The sequence below is a fragment of the Tripterygium wilfordii genome, chromosome 9 (genome assembly GCF_013401445.1).
Source record: "Tripterygium wilfordii isolate XIE 37 chromosome 9, ASM1340144v1, whole genome shotgun sequence".
Taxonomy (NCBI): Eukaryota; Viridiplantae; Streptophyta; class Magnoliopsida; order Celastrales; family Celastraceae; genus Tripterygium; species Tripterygium wilfordii.
In genome coordinates, this window is record NC_052240.1 from 2,725,937 (window position 1) to 2,748,984 (window position 23,048).

The following is a 23,048-nucleotide window of genomic DNA, read 5'->3' on the forward strand; positions in this document are numbered from 1 at the left end:
AGACCACATCAATCTATGTATCAATAAGTTAAATTATGCATGCATATCATAATATAGAATCAAGAGGCTCTTTGAATGTCAAAATTGATTTGCAGGATAGGGATTATGACCCCATGCACAACAAGCTTTCCAGTAACATGGATACACATGAGTAAATCGAGGCCGCATTTTTCGAATAGTATCCAAATGACGTTATGAAACCTCCATTTTGGAATCCGGCTCCTCTTTGGTTCCGCTGTTGCCCATTTGCGGCCGCTTGATAGCTGAGAGGGGAAGGGGGCGGGGAAAAGGAAATGAAAACGGTGAATCAGTGACAAAAGAAGTTATAAAACGTGTAAATATCAGAAGTCCAGGACTTGAGAACTTTTACAGGTCACCAAAAGTAATGCACAACCAATAAACTTAAGGAATTACCAAAAATAATGAACGTACAATCCTTCATAATACTAAAAACTTCAATCAGTAACTCTAGCGGCCCTTCTACATTAAGATTCCAAAGAATTGAAACCATGCTCAACAACTAAACTAACATGTGAAAACAATGGCCTTATTGTCTAGCTGCTCTCTAAGACACAGGGGATATGGTATTTGCTTATTTTTAAGAAGCATGTGAAATGATAACTAGTCTCTTACTCTCCCTGTGAAACACCACTATAGCCAAAAACAAACACGTCTATAAAACCTACCCCATCTGGCCAACAACATCCCCACGGTTCCAGATGACCATTCCTACGAATTTAATTTAAGTACTTTGATCCCATCATTTTCAAGAGTCATGCAACTATGTTTAGACACTCATAAAATAGGTCATCAACGGAAGAGTAAGCCTACTTAAATCTCACTAGTCACCATTAAGAAACGAATAGTCCACAACAAAAATGGGGGGAAGCGTTAAAAAACTATATTATAGGAAAAGGAATAGGTTGATTGTGCAAAAAACCCATCATCCGACATCAAGCCGAAAACTCACATTTAAGGGACGATCCAGCCAGACAAGTCAGTCTTGATTTTGTCTCAGCCTCGGCCAATGGATAAGGATTCTCCTTTGCAGCCATACGAACATCCCAAACACGTATAACCAAGGTAGTGAAAACGTAAGATCGGATCGGAATCGGAGAAGGGGTGTAAAATCGGAATCGCAAAATCGAATCGTAAAATCGTAAGATTTTACATACAATGTAAAAATAAGCATATTTTGCAATCCTAAGACATGTAACAAGAATAACATAATGCAATAATAATTAGATAATGCCATACATGTTCAAAGTTCTAACAATCAAACATACTAAAAATTAAACACATGCTACATAAATTCAATCTCATGTTCCAACAACAAACATACAAACTAATAAATTAACACAAATCATCAAGATCATCATCTTCACCACTCCCACCACCATCACTCCCATTATATTCATCTCCCTCTCCCTCCTCCATATTCACATTTTCTTCTATATCTTCATCCTCAATTGGGTTGCTATCAAGTTCAATTGTCATATCATGAATCCCATCATTTCCAACCGGTTCAACAATTTGAGCATTGACATCCTCATTAGGAGAAGGAACATCCACACCTCCCTCCGTGATCCATTCATTATCTGAACCAATATCTTCAAAGGTTGGCAACTCCATACTTCTAAATTTCTTATTCTTCAATTTGGAATTGTACATCACAAACACCAAGTCATTCATCTTCTTTTGGTGAAGACGATTCCTTTTCTTGGTATGAACCTAAAACCACACAATGAGTTAATTGAGAAGTATTGAAGTTCCTAACATTTAACAAACAAACTTAAAAAATAAACTCGAATCTTACCATCTCAAATGCACTCCAGTTACGCTCGCATCCAGAAGAGCTACAAGTTAAACTAAGCACTCGAATAGCAAATCTTTGAAGTTCGGGAACATCATCTCCATAAGTGTTCCACCAATCAGCAGGATGCTTTTTCTCTAATAAATCCCTAGCATCAATCCTAGAAAACATACATTGACCATGATGGAATATATCAAGCTGTGAGATTATTGTATTTCTTTCATTTCGTTCCTTCACCAACGTATCCAAGCTATCAAACAACCCATTTTTAACCTCCTTATCATTAGGATTGAAGCTTGGACGATAATGAATTCGGGGGTTTAGATAGTGGGCTGCAGCATGTAATGGCCTATGAAGTTGCTTAGTCCACCTCTCATCAATAATCTTCCAAATAGGCGTATAACTACAACCAAAAAATAAAATAATTAGTATTTGAAAAATTACAATGCATATGGTATGGAAAAATTACTAAATTTACTAACTTTCTTGCCACATTATTGAAATTAGCTTGAATTTTCTCCTTTGCACAATCCATCTCTTCATATAAGAAAGGCATAGCGGCTTGCTCATCCGAATCCACCAAGCGAAGCACTTTCATCAATGGTAATGCAGCCTTAAGACATATGCCAACATCTCTCCAAAATCTACTATCAAGTACAATGTTTTCAACCCCTTTCCCTTCTTCAGTGCGTACAAACTTGCTTTCCTTCCACTTTGAAGATGAAAACATAGTCATTAATGCACCCTTGTGTTCACTAAGGCATCCTAAAGTCAAATATGCCGTAGCAAACCTAGTAACAGCAGGTCTAATCAAATCTCTCCCCTCGGTAAACTGTTTCAACATGGAAATGAGCAATGTTCTGGAATATATGTATGTGGTTATCTTCCTACCTTGTTTGATAGTCACACGATGGACCTTCAATTTCTTCTCAAAATCCTCCAACATCAAGTCTATGCAATGTGCTGCACATGGTGTCCAAAATAAATGTTTCCTCTTCTCCATCAACAATGAACCTGCCGCCTTATAAGATGCATCATTATCAGTAATCACTTGCACAACATTTTCTTCCCCAACTTCCTCAACAACCCTATCCAACAACTCAAAAATTTTTTGTGCTGTTTTTGAAAAATCTGACGTGTCCAAGGACTCCAAAAAGACAGTCCCTCTAGGACTATTCACCAAGAAATTGCATATTGTTCTCCTCTTTTTATCTGTCCAGCCATCAGACATAATGCTACACCCTACTCTTCTCCATTCAGCCTTATGTATCTCAATGTAATCCCTCGTCTCCTTCACTTCCTCATTGAGCATAGTCTCCCTAACTTCATGGTAAGAGGGAGCTTTAAAACCAGGACCATGTCTAGCTACCTCTTCAAACATTTTTGTGAACTCTGGACTTCTGACTGTGTTGAAAGGAATACCACAAGTGTAAAGCCACCTCCCAATACTTCTACATGCACTTTTTCTCAAATCTTTCTTGAATAGCTCATTCATGGTCACTTGAGTAGAATTTTTTTTCCCTTTACCCTTATACATAGCTGATGTCATCCTAGTTTGAGACTCAGGTAGTGTTTCACTAACTGAGCTCCCAATTTCATGTTGACGCAACAAACTCTTCCTTTCCTTAGCTTCCATACCTTGAGACAAAATCTCCAACATTCTCTTCCTCACATCATCGGGTACACTTCGACAAGCTCCTACATTATCGTTTGTACAAGCAAGGTGATGCTTAAAACGATATATACCTCCGCTGCTAATTTTGGCACAAAATTTACATTGCACCTTCTTTGCATCATGACCAACCTCAATACCATATTCCCATCCTATATCATTTCTACTCCCTGAAGCATTTTTTCTCCTAATACTTGCAGTTGCATTTCCAGAACCAGAAGTTGACATTTTATTAATTGAAAATCAAAGAACTGCATACCAGAATGGTCGAGGTGTAGAATAGTCACAGAGTCAAGAGAAACTTCAGTATCAGATCACTATTGCATCATCTCCAGGACCACTTGTCGGCGTCTTCTCAGTTCTCAGTCGATGAAGTATTCTAGGTTAGAAATTTCACGAACTGTAATAAGGAGTTGGCTTGGCTGTATAAGAACTTGGGCTAAGGTTGAATTGGGCCAGAATAACATAAAAACTTGGGCTAAGGTTGAATTGGGCCATAATAACATAAGAACTTGGGCTAAGGTTGAATTGGGCCAGAATAATATAAGAACTCAGAATAATAAAAATTGGCCCAAAAAATAAGGCCCAGTCTAACACATAGGCTTATAAGGACAGTTCTCAAGATCGTTAAAATCGTGTATAAAATCGCGATTTTAGCGATTTTAACGAGTTTAAGCGCGATCTGCGTCGATCTTGATGTGGCAACGAGTTTACCACTATTCTACTCGAAATCTTAGGTAAGATCGTAAGATCGAGCGATTTTACGAGCATAAGCGCGATTTTGACTACCTTGCGTATAACCCCATCTGACGATGCAGACGCCACTAGATATGGATCATCAGTGTTAGTGGTACCATCATTCCTACTGAGCGCAACAATTCCTTTCACACGGGTAGAATGAGCATCTTCAATGCAATATGCAGCCTTTCCACTTTTTGTGTCCCAAGCAGTAATATTACAGTCCTCACCGCCAGTAAGAAGAAGTCCACTCTGCGAAATTATAAATTTTAGGAATGAAAATTTCAGATAAGTAAGCACACAAGAACCTGATATGAAGTAATTGAAGCAGTACGCAGACTTGGATGCCAAATGAAAACTTAAATGCCAGGGATCTCAACCCTTGAGTTTATAGAAGCTATCATAAATACACATAAACTTTCACCTTCATACAGATTTTAAGAGGGGCATTCTTCAAGTGATAGATACACGTTCTTGTAAAATTTGAAGAATAGTAACAGGAAGATGCAACAAATTTGTTCCAACTTAATTTGAACTAAAAGCAGCATGTAAATTGCATGAAGCATGATCAGGACAGTACTGAAACCAGAAATATGAGTTGTTTTCCAAGCAGAAACCAACTCCCTTCAAAGTCATCTAATCTAATGTATTATAGCTGGACAGTGTATGACTCCCAAAGTGTATCACTACAACAATGTCGAAAATCGAAATGCATGAAGGATCCATAAATGCAGAGAGGACATCTGGCTTAGATGTTGTAAAAGCAAGAAAAATCAAGGATAACGTATCAAAAGAATGTCATGGTTGAAGAAGACTTAAAAACTGTCAATTTCAGTTAACTCCTTAGTACTGCAATTCAAAGTACATACACAACCCCGCACATATACATGGAAAGTGGAAGTCTCATAATGTAATCTGACACAAAATTAAGCAACTTTTCTCCAGAAACAGTCCATTGAAAAGAGAATAAGTAGAGCCAATACCATGCACCAACAAAACAGGAAGGCCAAATCGAACAATACCGTTGTCATGTTAGAAGGCACAAAACTTCACAACATAAATTAACTGACCTCTCCAGGAGCAGCACAAAGAACCTTCTTGCGACTCTCCAATTCAAACAACAACCTTGCGTCCTCAGCCGCATGTACTCCAATCTTGTCCCCAATAACCATAAAAAAATTCTCTCCATTCAGGTCGTACTTCACCAAAGTGGCTTCCTTTCCCATCCTGCAAAAGAAGCTCCTCCTGCCCCGCACCAAATTCAACATAGCCAAGCATTGGTCGCGGCCCACTGTCAGAGCGAGCTTGCCGGAAGGATGGACCGCAAGATCATTGACAGCCTTCTTGTGAGGCCAAAGGGTGGTCAAGTGGACAAAAGGGTCAGCGTCAAAGATACAGACGGAGCCATCAGCTGCAGCTGATATTAGGTTGCGGGGGAAGGAGAGGGAGGAAGGGGTATAGAAGCAGAGGGAGGTGATGGTGGCGGAATGGTCGTGAAGGGAGCCAAGGGAGGCGGCAGAGTGAAGATCGTAGAGGTGTATGGTATCATCGGACGAGCCCGAAGCGGCGGCAGGACCACATGAGGCGGCGCAAGTCACAGGACCGATGTGAGAGGGGTATGAAAAGAGCTGTGTCAAAGTTAGGGTTTTTCCGTCCGAGGAGTGCTTCAAAGGCTTGAGCTTGAATCCCCAAATGAATTTTTCGTAAGAGCCAGCAATCAGACTCATGATGCTGATAGGCGGTGGTGATGTTGTTGCCGGAGGAGGCGAGGGTTTTGGCGATCTTAAACTTACTTTTAAAACCCTTAAGATGGAGAACAAACGACGTCGTACATATATATATATATATATATAAATAAGAAAAAAGAAAAGTAGCCGACTGCCTCTCCGCTTCTACTGTACGCCTGTACGGTTGCTTTGGAAATAAAAGCAATCTTCGTTTTTTTTTCCTTCTCTGGAATTGGAATTGCGGTTGGAAGGAGAAGAATTGAAGAATGCCGGTGGCGAAACCTGAATCTTCTGGTGCGAGAGTCATCGCCCACGTTGACATGGACTGCTTCTATGTCCAAGGTACTTAACCTTCCCGCCCTTCTTTCCTCACTCTCTCTTTGACAGTGCGATGAGTTTTTGTGTAGCTTTTAAAAAAAAAACTTTTTGTGTATTCGCGTATGTACAGACCTAGCTATGTACAATTGTGGAATTTCCTGCGATCTTCGACCTTAGATCACTTAGTGAGCTGCGTCGAATTGTGAAGGGAGTTTTTTTTTTTTTGCCTGCCCTTGTGTTGTATTTGGCTGTGAGAAATTGTAGTTGTTCATCTTCTTGATTCAATGAAGTTAGTCTGTGGGGTGTCTAGGGAAATTCGGTGCTGAGTGATTCTTCTTTAGGAAGCTGATGTACTTTCCAATTTAATGGGGTTCACTTTCTCGGTGAAACATATTGGTTCTACTGCCTCGTGTGAATGACAACTTTTTCCTGCATGCCAAGTGCCAAATTTGTTGTTTGTTGCCAATTAGATAGAAATTTTGGGAACACTTTGAACTTTGAAGACATTCCTGCATCCTTGTCTAATAGCACAACTGCATAGGTTTTGTTTGTTATGTTTTTGTTATCCTGAGGAGGGTGGTCGTTAATTTTCTGAGCAATTACGAACTCTTTGAAGAGTTTATATGTATATGTACTTCTGGCATATTGCCCTCGTCTTGGCATAAATGTGAAAATTTTCCTACTGTAGTGGAGCAGCGGAAGCAGCCACATTTGAGGGGCTTACCTACTGCTGTGGTACAGTACAATGAGTGGAAAGGTGGAGCCTTGATAGCTGTTAGCTATGAGGCACGCAAATATGGTGTGAAGCGGTTAGTATAATGCTTATGTTATTCTTTAGAATCGTTTGTAGGTAGTCAATTTTTTATTTGAAATATGATAATTTTATGTATGCTTTCCAGTTCAATGCGAGGTGATGAGGCAAAGCAAGTTTGCCCACAAATTCAGCTGGTCCAGGTCCCTGTAGCCCGTGGTAAAGCCGACTTAAATGCGTACCGTAATGCAGGTTCAGAGGTCTCTAGAAATTCAAAGTTTATTTAAATAGCTTCAAGCTTATATTTGGCAATTCACGATGTAAAATTTTGAGGATCTAACAATTCTGCAGGTGGTTTCGGTTCTTGCAAGGAAGGGTCGATGTGAGAGAGCTTCAATTGATGAAGTGTATCTAGACCTAACTGATGCTTCTGAGCATATGCTAGCAGAGAATCCTCCTGAAAGCTTAGAATTAATCGATGAGGAAGCTCTCACGTCCCATGTTTTGGGCCTCAAGGAGGTGATGACAATGCTTGCTCTTTTATTTTCTGTTTCTTTTGCTATGTGGCTTTGTGGTGCTAAATGATGAATGATGAAGTTGATTGAATTTCAAAAGTTTGAAAGGCAGATTTCATATCTTATTGTCAAGTTGTGCAAAACAATTTTGGATGTCGCTAGTGGGGAAAACCAACTAACTTTATTGAAATCAGGATGGCAGTGACACCAAAGTAAACACGAGGGAGTGGTTATGTAGGGCTGATGCGGAGTACCGGGATAAGTTATTAGCTTGTGGGGCCATTATTGTTGCTGAAGCAAGGATGCAAGTTTTGAAGGAGACTGAATTTACATGCTCTGCTGGAATTGCACATAATAAGGTAGGAAAGTCATCATGACCATCGCAGAAGATCGCTTCATTTGGTTTGTCTCAGTCTCATATTACATGACTGCTAGCAGATGCTGGCCAAACTCGCTAGTGCCATGAATAAACCTGCACAACAAACTCTTGTGCCCTCCTCATCTGTAGAAGGATTGCTCAGTTCCTTTCCAATAAAAAAAATGTAAGTACCATATTACCATTAGGCCATAATTTTGCTGTTACTTTCCTTGGTTGGTTAACATGCTTTGTACATTCTAACAGAAGCAATTGGACAAATATTGTATCCTGCTCAGTATCGTTAACATTATGCTGGGAATCAATAGTAGGTCTTTGTGTCCAAAACATGATGGATGATTCCCAAAGTTGTTTGCAGGAAACAGCTTGGAGGAAAGCTGGGGAGTTCATTACAAAGTGACCTGGGTGTGAGCACTGTGGGAGAACTTTTGCAGTTTTCAGTGGAGAAGCTTCAAGAATGTTATGGAATAAATACTGGGTAGCAATCTATAGTTGAATAAAATTCAACTTATTTGGATTCTGGCAACCGGAATTACTTCGCTTTAGATATATTTAACCATAATTTATACTAAGTAATGCATGAATTTCAGTTTCTTTCTTTTGAAAAAACGTTGCTCCAGTATTTGTTTTCATGTTGCTAACATTGGATTCTCTTCCTTCCTTTTGTTGCTATTGTTTTGGAGAAAATTAAAAATTTACCTAAGCATTGCTTGTGAACTTGAAAACTTTTTTGTTTTCCCAATTTATTCATAATGCTTATTAAAACTTAAGGTCTTGAATATGTAAGGGAGGACTTCTTGGTTAAAGTTGGTTTTCTGTTTGCATAGTTCTTGAAGAAGTGTTCAGTTGTTTTCTCTGATCCTTTATTTTATATGTATGCCAGTACTTGGTTATGGAATATTGCAAGAGGAATCAGTGGGGAAGAAGTTGAGGGACGCCTTCTGCCTAAGAGCCATGGTTCTGGGAAGACATTTCCTGGCCCTCGGGCTTTAAAGACAATTGCTTCTGTAAGAATCTTATCCCTAGATGTGTGTCTTTTCTGCTTGGAGATATGTTCATCCCTATTAACTCATGTTCATGTGTAAATGATCAATGTATTGCCACAAAAAGATAAGCCTACCTTAAACAGAAATCTGTTCAGGACTGAATCCCTAAGCGTCATGGGAATTTATTTATTTTTGATAAGTGTCGTGAGAATTATATACCTTTAACTCGGTGGCATTGGTGGCTTTCTAGTATTTTACCAGCTTTATAGTTTCTCGACCTTCTGTTCACGCTTAATACAGGGAATGTTGTTGGATTCTGGTAACTGTCGCAAAATAGAAGATGTCTGTCAATTGAAGGCTGTTAGGGCATTAGGATGAGGTGATTATCGGTGTTACGGTTACTAAAATGTAGTTGGTAGCTACAATCATAGAGTTCAAATGGAGGTGAAAATAGCTTTTTTCCCTAACCATTGCGTTCAGAGAAGTTTCACTCCAGAAAATTGGTAGAGTAAATGCAACCAAACTTGATATAATTATGGTTTACATGATCGTGTTTGATTGAAGGAACTTATTTCTAATTAAGTGAATTTAGAAATTGTGGTGTCTTTTCATGAAGGGCTATATTTTTTAAAATTACAAACAGAGATTATTTGGAGAATGAATTCTGTGTATTGACTCGTAAATTGAAAGCTTTACACGTTTCCTTTTTATAGAAATACAAGCCATAAAGATAGGAACTAATTAACTGCACCAGCCATAACCTAATAAACAAGTTTTCCTAATTTACAGGAGTTGACTATTTCTATATTTACGGCAATAAAACATCCTTGCAAATCTCTAAGGATTCGGAAATATCACAACCGAATCCTCTATTTTCCAACCAAAATTTATGTCCCTCTCTGAATTTTTTTTTCTTGATTAGCTTAGCATCTCCTTCTATTCGTCTTAGTTCCATCTTTCAAGGATTTATAGAAAAGGGTTTAGTGATCTTATAATGTTTTCTCCATGTCTTCTGCCTATTTAAGTTTTGCTAACGATGATATTCCATTTACTCGTTGTGTTCATATGTTACTCCTTATCAGGTTCAGCACTGGCTCAATCAATTATGCGAAGAGCTCAGTGAACGTCTTTGCTTTGACTTGGACCAAAATAAGCGGATTGCACATACTCTCACTCTACATGCTAGAGCATATAATGTACCTATCTTCTACTTAAAATGCGACTTTTCTTATCTGTCTGAATATTTCTAGGTTAGTAAAATAATTATTGTATTCTTGTCCTGATTACGAGTATCTTTTCAGTCCAGTGAAGCTGGTACGCATAAGAAGTTCCCTTCCAAGTCTTGTCCATTAAGGTATGGCGCTGCAAAGATTCAAGAAGATGCTTTCAACCTTTTTCAAGCTGGATTGCGTGAGTACTTGGGGCCACATGGGATTATGGGTCAAGGAAGTCAACATACTAAGTGGGGGATAACATCTCTATCCATTTCAGCAAGTAAAATTCTTGCTATTCAATCTGTAAGTTTGGAGTTACTTCTTTTGTCGTACATCATGTCCTTGATTTGATTCCTTACTTCCAACGGTTGATTCTTTGATCTTCATAGTTAAAATTTCTCCAGAAAAATGTTATGTCAACCTGATCATTAGCTGTTATATATGGACAATTTTAAAGGAGTTAAGTCACTGAAGTGGTGAAAAGGTTTCTAACTAATTATGTTGTTGAATTGATTTCCATCTCTATTATTATTAAAATTCTAGTCATCCAATTATATCGACACTATCCAGCACTTATTTATGGATGCCTTGTACTTTGCAAACATCTTTGTAGGGAACATGTTCAATCATGAAATACTTTCGTGGCCAAAATTCATCTGAGTGTTTGCCGATGCCGTTAACTGATAACTTCAGCAAAGAAACTATTGCTCTGTCACCAACAGGTGTATATGGTTTTATCCTTCATGTATTATTAATTTCTAATTCTCCTTTTCCCAGTCTAATGGGCGTTAGGAGTTAACCTAGGTAGTGGAGGCTTTACAGAATTCATTTCAACTGAGCCACACACTGAATTGCCTGAGAATGCCTGCTTTCAGTCTGGATTGGGTCTAGAAGAGCAGGAAATGGTCAGAGGAAGAGACCAGGTTTATAATACTCATAAGGTTATTCTGCTTTAGAAAAATGATGTACCATTTAAGATCATTTCATGGGTATGATATTGTTTCGTATGCAGGAAGTGTTGTGCTCTTCCTCAAAGCAGGCACGAGATAAGTTAACGCGAGAAACTTCACCATTGTCATTGGAAGGTGATAACTTTATTTTTTGTGCTGGCTATTGAACTCTATTTCCTGAGTTATCTCTTATGGAATATTCCTTTTATCAAGGTTAGGTATCCATCCAAGGACTGCAGGCTGTCACATACTGAACCAAAATAATCCAGAAAGAGACTTCCGTAGGGATGAGCCTATACTCAAGATTGACATGCCCAATATGGAAAAACAGGAACACAGAAGGAACACAATGAAGGACAAGGTTAGCTTTGTGCTCATTCATTTCTCACTGATTTAGTGCTCCTTTAACCACAATCCTCTTGCCTGAGTACTGGCTAGTTGAGTTTTTGGCTTTTTGCGTATGAAAAGGATCTCTACTTGTTTTGATACTTCAGTAAGTTATGTTTAGGCTGTGTCTAGGGATTTGCTAAACGATTATGGGAACCCAAATTATCAGGTTCCCCTCTTTAAAAAATAAAAGAAAAAGATGGTTGCGGAGTAGATCTTGTCGTCAGAGTTTTGTTTTAAAATAGCACCACTGCTTGAGTATGTGGCCGAATTATGCACTGAAAACAAAAGAAAATAGAATAAGGCCAATGCTATCTAAGTTAGGATCACATATTTTGGAGCAAGGAGAACCTTAGATTTGGCCAAAACAGTAACCACGCAACATTGTGACTTAAATTATACCATGCACCAGCATGATTATATTGGAAATATCTTACGATGCTCCTTACATGTCCCAGGGCACATATTCGATATTGAAATATCTCAAAAGCTCTAGCCCTTCTTGCTCTTCGCAAAAAGAGGGGTGCGCTGGAAGTGTCCAGGATGCCAAAGCTTCATTATTGTTAGGTAAGCTTCATAACCCACTTCTAGCATTCCAGTTCTTGTTGTCTTCATTCCCTCTATTTGCTCCCCACTCATGCGTTGAAACTCAGGTGGTGGCGTTGGATCTGTTATCGGTAGCTGTTCAGAGTTTAATGACGCTGTTCTGCCCCAAGAAAATCCTCTTGCTGAGCTTGGGAGCAGTAATGGCAGGCATAGCTCAGATCAACATGAACGAAGAAGAAAAGCATGGAGTTACAATATCAATGAAATTGACCAATCTGTCATTGATGAGTTACCACCAGAACTCCAGGTGGAAATTCGTGCTGCACTTCGGCCTCATAAGCGACCTAATACAGCTAAACGAGGCTCAAGCATTTCTCATTATTTCTCACCTACTAAAAATTCATAGGCACTGCAGCCGAATGAAATCAGCTTGTACGTATAGTTGTGTTGCTTTCCAATTACTGTAGATCAATTGACTTCCTGATGTAGGTGGATTTTGGTTAATTTAGTCGGAATGATGGAATGTAGAAAACCAGGAAAAATTGTGGAGTCTCGAGTATTTGATGTAAATTAAGGAACTGATAATCTACTCTGTAAGAAGTTGCAAAATTTGATGAAATACAAGCAACAAATAGTGGATTTGTTACAAACTGCCCAAACATCTTCCAGAACTAAGAATTAGATCTTTGAGGCTGCAACTTCTGATTCTATGACTATGATACAACTCATAGGTATCGTATCCATTCCCTCAAAATTTTTTAGAAAAGTTTATCCAAGAAATTGAGTAATTAGTTGTGTGGTCGCACTCCACAGTGATGTAATTCAATGCATCAGGTATAGGATTGCAGCATTTAGTTTAAAATTAATCTCCACGTATGTTACAACTATGAAGAATAATCTGCCCACTGATTACAAACTAAAGCTGCAAAAGTGGTTTAGGTCGGATTAATCGAATTTATTATCAATAATATCAGGATAAAAGAATAGCTGTGCACGGGCACCAATAATTTAACCATAAAGTGAAGAGATTTAGTGAATTTAATTCAATAAAATTGTAAAATATAATACATACAAGCATGTAAGTCCAACGAGGATGGTATCATGCATGATGGAATTGATTGATATTGATGCACGTGGCAGCATGAAATTGCTCCTTTATCCAGTCTAGGTAGGTATAGACGTATAGTCCTGAAATCGATGATTGATATTGATGATTTGACAAAGTTTCCAAAATAGGTGGTGTCCAATGAATTTAATGTAAATGCAGTCACTGGCATTTGCTTTTAAACATGGAAACGCGTAGCCTGTATTCTAACTCTTTTTTCTTTCCTCTAATTTAATACTCCACGTATACTTTCATTAAAAATCAAAGTATTTATTTGGTATATAAATTTAGTGGTTCACGCCTAGTCAATCTTGAACACACTCAATTGAAAAGATTTATCCAACCATTTATAGGAGGAGCATGTTTTTTGTGTCTTTTTTTTCTTCTGGTAGGCAACATATTTGGTCAAGAATGTCTCTCTCTATAGAAAAATAAAATAAAAAAGGGAGTGATATGTGCTCATTGATTAATGACTGGAGTTGGATCTACTTAATTATGACATTGACATAGATTCTCTTGAGGTTGGCCATGCATTGGAATCTTTCTAAAGAAAGTAAAAAATAATAATAAAGACAGTGTCAGACCAAGAAATTCGCAACTGTAAATTTGTCTACTAGCGCATCGTACCTGTCAGGTCGGTAGCACAGAATCGCGCGATTCACAATAACCTTGACGACGTATCGCGCGATACCATAGTTTTTAGAGCTCTACTATCTGCAACTTGCCTGCCTTCACCATCAATCATCTTCATCACCTCACCTTCAATATCCTTTTAGGCTTTACTCTTTCAAGTTTCTGAGAAACACGCGCGTCTTAATTTCATTGATTTTTTTTGACTTTTCCTCATCTTTATGACCTCACCTTCCCTCTTTTTGTCATTTTTTCTCGACTTCTGTAGCTATAAATATGTGATCCGTCCATCTTCAAAGTTCAACACACATTGATAGTTCATTCACAGTAGGGAAAATAAAACATGAAGCTCTTGTTATGGCGTTGGTGTCCACTCTCTTCTTCAAGAATCAAGAGTGGACGAAACTGGGTGTGCAAAACAAGTCCCAGAAATATCATCCGTAAAAGGTCCAAGCGATTTCTGAACACAAGGCAATCGGTAATGTTCCAACTTGGTCTCGATCTTAATTTGATGTAGCAAATTTATTTCTAACATCTGAGATCTCTCTACTAGATCTGTTTCGTCGCTTCTATCAATTTTTTTTGTTTTTCATAGAAACTGAAGGTGACAAAGGAGAAGCCGAGTGCCAAAAAGAAGAAAGCAAAGACTCCGCGGATGATGAAGTGGCTGAACAATTGGAAGGCCAAACTGGAGGAGCTGAAACCCGAATGCGCCAGATTGAGGGAGGAGAACAAGCTGGCAATTGAGGAGAAGGACAAACTGGAGGAGATGGAATCCGAATGCGCCAGAGTGAGGGAGGAGCACAAGCTGGCGATTGAGAAGAACCTCCAACTCAAATCCGAGTACGTGCTGCTGTTTACCTTGTTGTTTGGAGGAGATGGTGGAATATGAAACCTCATTTACTCTTGGTTCCACGAAACCCTGAACCTTTGCGTATGGGTCTTTCGTTAATTGTGAATTACCTGATAGAATTGTGAAGGAAGAATGGAAGAGGAAGGTTGTTCTTGTTGATTAAGTTGATTCCAGTTTCTAAATAAGTTATAGAAAGTGAGTCGTTATTAACATCTACATATCTGTATTCAATCATAGTGTTTGGTTTCCATTGTCTGGGATATAAAAATTCTTGGATACCCAGATGATGTTATCTTACCTGACCTTACGCCGATCCCTTGTTGTTTGTGTAATTATATGAGGAATCAGCCTGTGTAAATGTATCTAATCTGCCTTTAATCAAATCAAAACGTCTCTTTAGTGTAAAACCAACCCTAGACTTTTAAGGGTTTAATTGAACTAATATTGAAATTTGGTGGTGATTGTAAATCTGGTATCAGGGGTAATATTGAAAAGGAAATAAGGATGGTAAAACTATGAGATTTGAATAAACGTGGGGTAATTATTGAAACTCTGAACAATATATGTAATCAAAGCAAAACCCTAATATTCTGCCCTCTCTCTTTTCTCTCCCCTCTCCTCTCCCCGCTTGCCCCACTGGCAGATTGCAGCTACCACCGTCGGGCGACCATAGGAGTGGGCGTTGCTTCCAAGCAGACCGCATGGTTTCCATGAACCCATCCCAGACAAGCCCGGTCATCAACAGCCAGCGTAGCTGCCGGAAAAACTTCTTGAAGCCGTGGGAGTGCCGCGCTTTTACTGTCCCGATCCGGCAACCGTAGTCGTCACCACTGGTTTCCACCACCATCAATAGTCTTACCAGAACAAGGGCTACCAGTCCCATCCACTAGCTGGCCGGAACAACCACCGGAGGAGGAGGAGGAATTGGTTGTGACCCGAATACCCCTGTGTTGAACCGGTATTCCTTTGATTTTTAATTTAATTTATTTTCATTTAAAAAGATTAATTACATTGAAAACATATTTATATGTTTATGTTGTAAGAATGTAAGTGGTAGACCAAGGTGCGCTTTTGGCCCTTGACAAAAGTAATGCGGTGGTTCCATGTTGAAAGCTCGGCCGTGACCAAGCAGACTGATTTTGGGCGCGTTTGATTTTTGTTAATCCCACATTCCCACTTGATAATAGTCGGGCTACATTGATAGCTTTTGACTTTTGGTCCATTTGACCATTTGGGAAATATTTGACTAGAATTTTAGGAGTTGACCAATTTGACCAAAAGAATAAGTGGGCCTACTACTCAGTTGGCCAGGCCAATAGGTCAGTAAAGGTCAGATAAGTAATTAGAAGATTAGGGAATTTATTTTGGATAGTTTAGTTAATCAGACTATCTAATAACATGCTATATACCGGTGTATTTTAGGAAATCGAGGAGACATTGTAGACGCAGTAGATGCATAGATGTGATGGCACTACTATTAAGGTAGGGGTTCTATATTTATTTGCCTCTAGTGTCCAATATTTCTTGTTTCGTATGTTTCTGAAAATCATTTCATTCGCTTGACTAGAACTTGATATTAGTTCTCGATTGCTTCGTGATCTCTATTCGTTGATTCGCAGTAGTGCCCCCGTTGCTAAACTCCTTTCGGTCTTGTTGATTGTTCTTGATTGTTAGTGTGCTTCGATATTCGATTGTTGAATTCGATCTTGTTATACTCTTAATTGGTTTATCATGTTGATTCTCTCGACATATAGACTGGGCATTAAATCGTTTGGGACTTTTCATTGCTAGAAAATAGTTTCTTAGAAATTCATGCATCATATTGTTGATTGGATTGTTGGAGGCATTGTAAGTGGTTTTTGTTGGTGTTGTTGATTGGCCTAGTGGGCCGTGTGGTTGTTGATTGGCTTAGTGGACTGTGTTGCTGCTGGATGACCTAGTGGGCATTTGTTAAATCAATAAATGGTTTGAACATGTTCCCTATGAAGATTTTTGCAAAATACATGGAATCCATAAAATAAGCGCTCGATAGTGTCCATATAATTGAATGAATGGAATGCTAATAATAATAGAGATGACTATCAATTCAACAATAACAACCAATGAGAAGTGGCTCAGTTGGCAATCGGTTGGGTTAGACATATATGTATCCAATGTTCGATTTCAATGAGAAGCATATTTATTTTTAAAAAAAATCAACAATAACATAATTAGTTAGAAATCTTTTCAATTATTAACATAACTGTCCTGTGGAGTTATCTCTTTGTGCCGACTCACCCCGAAAACCCTTTTATGTTTCATGTATCTGCAGTGTATCCCCTTTTTTTTTCCTTATTGTTTATGCCAACAATATAGAGTTTAAGACTCAAATAAACTCACTTTTATTTATACAAAAATAATTACAAACACTACGTACACACCACACACGCTTGTATACTTTACTCGGTGACACACACGTGCAAAGAAGAGCAGGAAATGGCCACAGGAAGAGACCAGGTTTATGATACTCATAAGATTATTCTGCTTTAGAAAAATAAGGGCCCATTTTAGATCATTTCATGGGTATATATGATATTGTTCATCCCTAGATGTGTGTCTTTTCTGCTTGGAGATATGTTCATCTGTATTAACTCATGTACATGGTAAATGATCAATGTATTGCCACAAAAATAAGCCTACCTCAGAGAAATCTGTTCAGGACTGAGTCCCTAAATGCTGTCATGAAGACAAGCGTCATGGGAAATTTTATTTTTTTTGATAAGCGTCGTGAGAATTATATACCTCACTCTGCAAATCATTTAATTAACCTTTAACTCGGTGGCATTAGTGGCTTTCTAGTATTTTACCAGCTTTATGGTTTCTGGACCTTCTGTACACACTTAATACAGGGAATGTTGTTGGATTCTGATAACTGTCGCAAAATAGAAGATGTCCGTGAATTGAAGGTTGTTAGGGCATTAGGATGAGGTGACTATCAGTGGACGGTAGTACTGTTACTAAAATGTAGTTGGAAGCTACAATCATAGAGTTCAAATGGAGGTTAAAATAGCTTTTTTTCCCTAACTATTGCGTTCAGAGAAGTTTTGCTGCAGAAAATAGGAAAAGTAAATGCAACCAAACTTGATATAATTATGGTTTACATGATTGTGTTTGATTGAATGAACTTATTTCTAATTAAGTGCATATAGAAATTATGGTGTCTTTACATGAAGGGGCTATCTTGTTTAAAATTACAAACAGAGAGTATCTGGAGAATGAATTCTGTGTATTGACTCGTAAATCAAAAGCTTTACACGTTTCTTTTTTATAGAAATACAAGCCATAAACATAGGAACTAATTAACTACACTAGCTATAACCTAATAAACAAGTTTTCCTAGTTCTATATTTACAGCAATAAAACATCCTTGCAAATCTCTAAGGATTCGGAAATATCACAACTGAATCTTCTATTTTCCAACCAAAATCTATGTCCCTTTCTCTCTGAATTTTTTTCTAGATTAGGTTAGCGTCTTCTTCTATCTTCTTAGTTCCATCTTTCAGGGATTTTATGGAAAAGGGTTTAGTGATCTTATACTGTTTTCTCCACGTCATCTGCCTATTTAAGTTTTACTAACGATGATGTTCCACTTACTCGTGTTTGTATGTTACTCCTTATCAGGTTCAGCACTGGCTCAATCAATTATGCGAAAAACTCAGTGAATGTCTTTGCTTTGTCTTGGACTAAAATAAGTGGATTGCACACTCTCACTCTACATGCTAGAGCATATAACGTACCTATCTTCTACTTAAAATGCATCGACTTTTCTTATCTGTCTGAATGTTTCTAGGTTAGTAAAATAATTATTGTATTCTTGTCCTGATTACGAGTATCTTTTCAGTCCAGTGAAGCTGGTACACATAAGAAGTTCCCTTCCAAGTCTTGTCCATTAAGGTATGGCGCTGCAAAGATTCAAGAATATGCTTTCAATCTTTTTCAAGCTGGATTGCATGAGTACTTGGGGCCATATGGGATTATGGGTCAAGAAGTCAACATACTAAATGGGGATAACATATCTATCCATTTCAGCAAGTAAAATCGTTGCTATTCAATCTGTAAGTTTGGAATTATTTCTTTTGTCATACATCATGTCCTTGACTTGATTCCTTACTTACAACGGGTGATTCTTTGATCTTCAATTCTTCATAGTTAAAATTTCTCCAGAAAAATGTTATGTCAACCTGATCATTAGCTGTTATATATGGACAGTTTTAAAGGAGTTAAGTCATTGAAGTGTTGAAGAGGTTCCTAACTAATTATGTTGTCGAATTGTTTGCCATCTCTATTATTATTAATATTCCAGTCATCCAATTATATCGACACTATCGAGCGCTTATTTATGGATGCCTTGTACTTTGCAAACATCTTCGTAGGGAACATGCTCAATCATGAAATACTTTCATGGCCAAAGAAAATATAGTTCTGTCACCAACAGGTGCATATGGTTTTATCCTTCATGTATTATTAATTTTCTAATTCCCCTTTTCCCGGTCTAATGGGGGTTAGGTGTTAACCTAGGTAGTGGAAGCTTTACGGAATTCATTTCAACTGAGCCATACACTGAGTTGCATGAGAATGCCTGCTTTCAGTCTGGTTTGCATCAAGAAGTGCAGGAAATGGCCACAGGAAGAGACCAGGTTTATGATACTCGTAAGATTATTCTGCTTTAGAAAGATGATGTCCCATTTAAGATCATTTCATGGGGATGATATTGTTTCATATTGCGGATTTGTTGTGCTCTTCCTTAAAGCAGGCACGAGATGAGTTAACTCGAGAAACTTCACCATTGTCATTGGAAGGTGATAACTCTTTTTTTGTGCTGGCTTTCGAACTCTTTTTCCTAAGTTATCTCTTCGGGAATATTCCTTTTATCAAGGTTAGGTGTTCATTCAAGGACTGCCGCCTCTATACTCAAGAATGACATGCCTAATTTGGAACAACAGGAACACAGAAGGAACACAATGAAGGACAAGGTTAGCTTTGTGCTGAGTCATTTCTCTGATTTATGGCTCCTTTAACCACCATGGTCTTGCGTGAGTACTGGCTAGTTTAGTTTTTTGGCTTTTTGCATATGAAAAGGATCTCTACTGTTTTGATACTTCAATAAGTTACGTTTAGGTTGTGTCTAGGGATTTACTAAACGATTATGGGAACCCAAATTATCATGTTCCCCTCTTTAAAAAATAAAAGAAAAATATGTTTGCAGTCTGTAGTAGATCTTATTGTCGGAGTTTTGCTTTAAAATAGCACCACTGCTTGAGTATGTGGCCGAATTAGCACTGAAAACAAAAGAAAAGAGAACAAGGGCAATAATATCTAAGTTTAGGATCACATATTTTGGAGCAAGGAGAACCTTCGACTTTGGTCGAAACAGTAACCACGTAATATTGTGACATAAATTATATACCATGCACCAGCACAACTATAATGGATCTTATGTTGCTCCTTACATGTCCCAGGGCACATATTCGATATTGAAATATCTCAAAAGCTCTAGCCCCTCTTGCTCTTTCGCAAAAAGAGTAGTGGACTGGAAGAGTCCAAGATGCCAAAGCTTCATTATTGTTAGGTAAGCTTCATAACCCACTTTTAGCATTCCAGTTCTTGCCGTCTTCATTCCCTCTGTTTGCTCCCCCTCGTGCGTTGAAACTCAGGTGGTGGCGTAGGATCTGTTATCGGTAGCTGTTCAGAGTTTAATGATGCTGTTCTGCCCCAAGAAAATCCTCCTGCTGAGCTTGGGAGCAGTAATGGCAGGCATAGCTCAGGTCAACATGAACGAAGAAGAAAAGCATGGAGTTACAATATCAATGAAATTGACCAATCTGTTATCGATGAGTTACCACTAGAACTCCAGGTGGAAATTCGTGCTGCACTTCGGCCTCATAAGCAACCTAATATAGCTAAACGAGGCTCAATCATTTCTCATTATTTCTCACCTACTAAAAATTCGTAGGCAGTGCAGCCGAATGAAACTAGCTTGTACGTATAGTTTTGTTGCTTTTCAATTAGTGTAGATCAATTGACTTCCTGATGTAGGTGGATTTTGGTTAATTTAGTCAGAATGATGGAATGTAGAAAATCAGGAAAAATCGTGGAGTCTCGAGTATTTGATGTAAATTAAGGAACTGATAATCTACTCTGTTAGAAGTAAGAAGTTGTAAAATTTGAAGAAACACAAGCCACAAATAGTGCATTTGTTACAACTCATAGGTAGCCATACCTATCCAAGTTAAATTAAACTATACTAGAGGAGCCTTCAACATCTTTGTCATTGCTTATCTTCTCACACAAAGCTTGAACTTGCACTTTGAGATCCCTATTCTGATGTTCTAACTCTGCAACCCTATTTAGAAGTTGCATCGTCTCTCCCATCCACCCAGTGAAAACAACATTTTGGCGTAATTTTGTAATTTCATGCGTTAGCTTGTCAAGCCGGTGATCTCCATCTCTGGACCCAACCTGCTTGGGACAAAATCATAATCAAGAAACTAAGCATGACTAACTCCTATTATGTGGAAAAACTGCAGAAAAGTTGAGTAATTGAAACAGAGAGAAACTGACCATCTTTTGCAGAAATGCTTCCATAAGAACTTGTTGGCATCCATTTTGACGCCTCAATTTGTTCATTGCACTTTGGAGTTGTTTTGTCTCCTGAGCTGCTGATTGCAGTTTTAGATTCATAGAATCTATTTCAGTTCTTATCGATTGATTTGCGAACTTCACAAGCTTGTTTTCTACTGTCAGCTTATCTAACTCATCCTGCATTTTGTTTTTCCCTTCCTTCATGACAAAAAAAAAAGTAAATTAAAGGGAGAAGAACAAAAAAAAAAAAAGAAAAGAACTGTGACATATATGAACTGTCAATCTACCACAATTCTCCTCTATCTGGACTTGGACTTGATTGTATTACAATCTTTACCTTACATCGCTCACGATAAGCCTTATCGCTCAATCTTTTCCTTGCAATCCTGTCTTGTGCAATCCCCAGAGCTGCTTTTCTCCATAGATTTGCTCCTCTGCTTGTGCCAACCTGGTTTGGTTGTGCCAATACAGCTTCATGAATCTCATCTTGACTAGTGTGGTTCAACATCCATGAATCTGTTCTCCCTGCCACTATACACAATCTTGTCAAGACATATATAAATATATATATACACACAGAGAGAAGAAACACAATTGTATTAGAAATAACAAAATTTTGGTTACCAGCTATGTTATCTTCCAGGAGGTTAGATAAATTCTCTCCCTCAACTGCTTTGCTAAGAGCTGCTATGTCAAGTGCATCCATTGATCAATCTGCAAACAAAGTCAGTCCAAGAAAAACTCCTATGAACTTTGTTAAAAACCAAGCAAACACCACCCATTGATATATAAAGAGGATTCCAGAGACTAAACAGAGCGAAGTCGAAGAGTTATCGCGCAATCGATTTTCTGTTTATTGCGAAGGCAGAGCGAGGAAGGGCGATTGCGGTTCTCTCAACTCTGAAACACTCTCTCTTCTAGAAGTGGTTGCATTATTGTTTTTCTTTTTAAAAAGTCAAACAACTTTAGTTTACGCAATAAACAGTATTGAATTTGGCTGTATGTACAGCCTGTTATTTGACAAATGACAACCCTTGTTGGTTTATTTCTCCATCACAATCACCTAGAGCAATTGCAATGGTCACCATTTGTTGGATCAGTAAAAATTCTTACAGAGTCTCATCTCTATTATATAAAAAGTCAAGTCAAACACGTCTCTCAATATAATCATATCAACAAAACACATTTCCCAATATAACCATGACCGACACCAAAGTGTGTGTACTTACCCCAAGTGTAGGGTATCATCAAGTAATAAACCGGTAAGTCCGGTATCGATCCACGAGGAAGCAATGCAAATTTGAAGTGAATGATATGCAAATGACTAGCTAACACTAATAAACGTAATGAATATCAAATAAAAGCGAGTAAATGAAATGGGCCGAATGACTCGGTAGCATGAGCAATTTTGTAATCAAAGTAAGCACGAATTGGATTTAAAACAATTAATTAAAAACCTAGTCTCTAATCCGTCTCAGTGGCTACTCGGTTCTCATACTCAAGGTATCATTGCAAACACACACAACCATACACAATGCATTGTGTGATACTATCAATCATGCATATGCAAAGAGAATTGGGATATAAGACTTTAATTCATACATGTAGGTCATCAGGTCTCTTAATCTATGATGAACGCAAAGGGATAAGCACCTAATATTATGGATTAATGTTCCCCCTTAGGGCTCGGCTTGGCTAACACCCTAGTTTCACACTCAAAGATCAATTAACCATAACTCTCCCATGCACATTCCTAAATTAACCCAAAACTCCTTCATCAATACACATAATTAATAGCTATGCAATGGAAAACTCAATTAATTAAGGAAATCATGCAATGGATTTA

The 23,048-nt window shown here is 38.2% G+C and overlaps 6 protein-coding genes across 12 annotated transcripts; 3 read left to right on the plus strand and 3 right to left on the minus strand.

The window, feature by feature from the left end:
* Positions 1–14: 14 nt before the first annotated feature.
* Positions 15–6,033, minus strand: LOC120005707 (p21-activated protein kinase-interacting protein 1-like). Its single transcript, XM_038855497.1, has 4 exons — positions 5,294–6,033; positions 4,287–4,475; positions 971–1,079; positions 15–263 (listed from the first exon to the last, which is right to left on the minus strand). Exons 1-4 carry the CDS (start codon positions 5,948–5,950, stop codon positions 193–195), a joined length of 1,026 nt encoding a protein of 341 aa, XP_038711425.1. The 5' UTR covers positions 5,951–6,033; the 3' UTR covers positions 15–192.
* LOC120005705 lies at positions 1,212–4,257 on the minus strand. The gene is made up of 3 exons (XM_038855495.1): positions 2,296–4,257; positions 1,817–2,216; positions 1,212–1,731 (listed from the first exon to the last, which is right to left on the minus strand). The coding sequence occupies exons 1-3, from the start codon at positions 3,711–3,713 to the stop codon at positions 1,354–1,356; spliced, it is 2,196 nt and encodes a 731-aa protein (XP_038711423.1). The 5' UTR covers positions 3,714–4,257; the 3' UTR covers positions 1,212–1,353.
* Positions 6,034–6,108: 75 nt separating the features above from the next.
* Positions 6,109–12,652, plus strand: LOC120005352 (DNA polymerase eta). Of its 3 annotated transcripts, none has more exons than XM_038854941.1 (16): positions 6,109–6,292; positions 6,957–7,077; positions 7,168–7,279; positions 7,371–7,538; positions 7,729–7,893; positions 7,973–8,076; positions 8,269–8,388; positions 8,794–8,917; positions 9,979–10,092; positions 10,198–10,413; positions 10,724–10,832; positions 10,915–11,051; positions 11,123–11,195; positions 11,279–11,421; positions 11,906–12,014; positions 12,101–12,652. In XM_038854941.1, the coding sequence occupies exons 1-16, from the start codon at positions 6,217–6,219 to the stop codon at positions 12,397–12,399; spliced, it is 2,190 nt and encodes a 729-aa protein (XP_038710869.1). In that variant the 5' UTR covers positions 6,109–6,216; the 3' UTR covers positions 12,400–12,652. The 3 variants fall into 3 exon arrangements, with proteins under 3 accessions (XP_038710869.1, XP_038710870.1, XP_038710871.1); XM_038854942.1 differs by having other exon boundaries at positions 10,915–11,033; XM_038854943.1 differs by lacking the exon at positions 6,109–6,292 and having other exon boundaries at positions 7,168–7,271.
* A 1,369-nt stretch (positions 12,653–14,021) lies between these two features.
* On the plus strand, positions 14,022–14,878 carry LOC120005356. Its single transcript, XM_038854950.1, has 2 exons — positions 14,022–14,206; positions 14,324–14,878. The coding sequence occupies exons 1-2, from the start codon at positions 14,072–14,074 to the stop codon at positions 14,618–14,620; spliced, it is 432 nt and encodes a 143-aa protein (XP_038710878.1). The 5' UTR covers positions 14,022–14,071; the 3' UTR covers positions 14,621–14,878.
* Positions 14,879–15,397: 519 nt separating this feature from the next.
* Positions 15,398–20,823, plus strand: LOC120005354. Of its 4 annotated transcripts, none has more exons than XM_038854946.1 (10): positions 15,398–15,539; positions 16,004–16,063; positions 18,242–18,353; positions 18,462–18,675; positions 18,994–19,055; positions 19,143–19,270; positions 19,371–19,419; positions 19,502–19,593; positions 20,080–20,189; positions 20,275–20,823. In XM_038854946.1, the coding sequence occupies exons 5-10, from the start codon at positions 19,022–19,024 to the stop codon at positions 20,300–20,302; spliced, it is 441 nt and encodes a 146-aa protein (XP_038710874.1). In that variant the 5' UTR covers positions 15,398–15,539; positions 16,004–16,063; positions 18,242–18,353; positions 18,462–18,675; positions 18,994–19,021; the 3' UTR covers positions 20,303–20,823. The 4 variants fall into 4 exon arrangements, with proteins under 4 accessions (XP_038710874.1, XP_038710876.1, XP_038710875.1 ...); XM_038854948.1 differs by having other exon boundaries at positions 19,374–19,419; XM_038854947.1 differs by lacking the exon at positions 16,004–16,063 and having other exon boundaries at positions 15,399–15,539.
* Positions 20,718–22,103, minus strand: LOC120005353. Of its 2 annotated transcripts, none has more exons than XM_038854944.1 (4): positions 21,827–22,097; positions 21,540–21,733; positions 21,182–21,400; positions 20,718–21,079 (listed from the first exon to the last, which is right to left on the minus strand). In XM_038854944.1, exons 1-4 carry the CDS (start codon positions 21,906–21,908, stop codon positions 20,855–20,857), a joined length of 720 nt encoding a protein of 239 aa, XP_038710872.1. In that variant the 5' UTR covers positions 21,909–22,097; the 3' UTR covers positions 20,718–20,854. The 2 variants fall into 2 exon arrangements, with proteins under 2 accessions (XP_038710872.1, XP_038710873.1); XM_038854945.1 differs by having other exon boundaries at positions 20,762–21,079; positions 21,540–21,727; positions 21,827–22,103.
* Between the last annotated feature and the right edge of the window lie 945 nt (positions 22,104–23,048).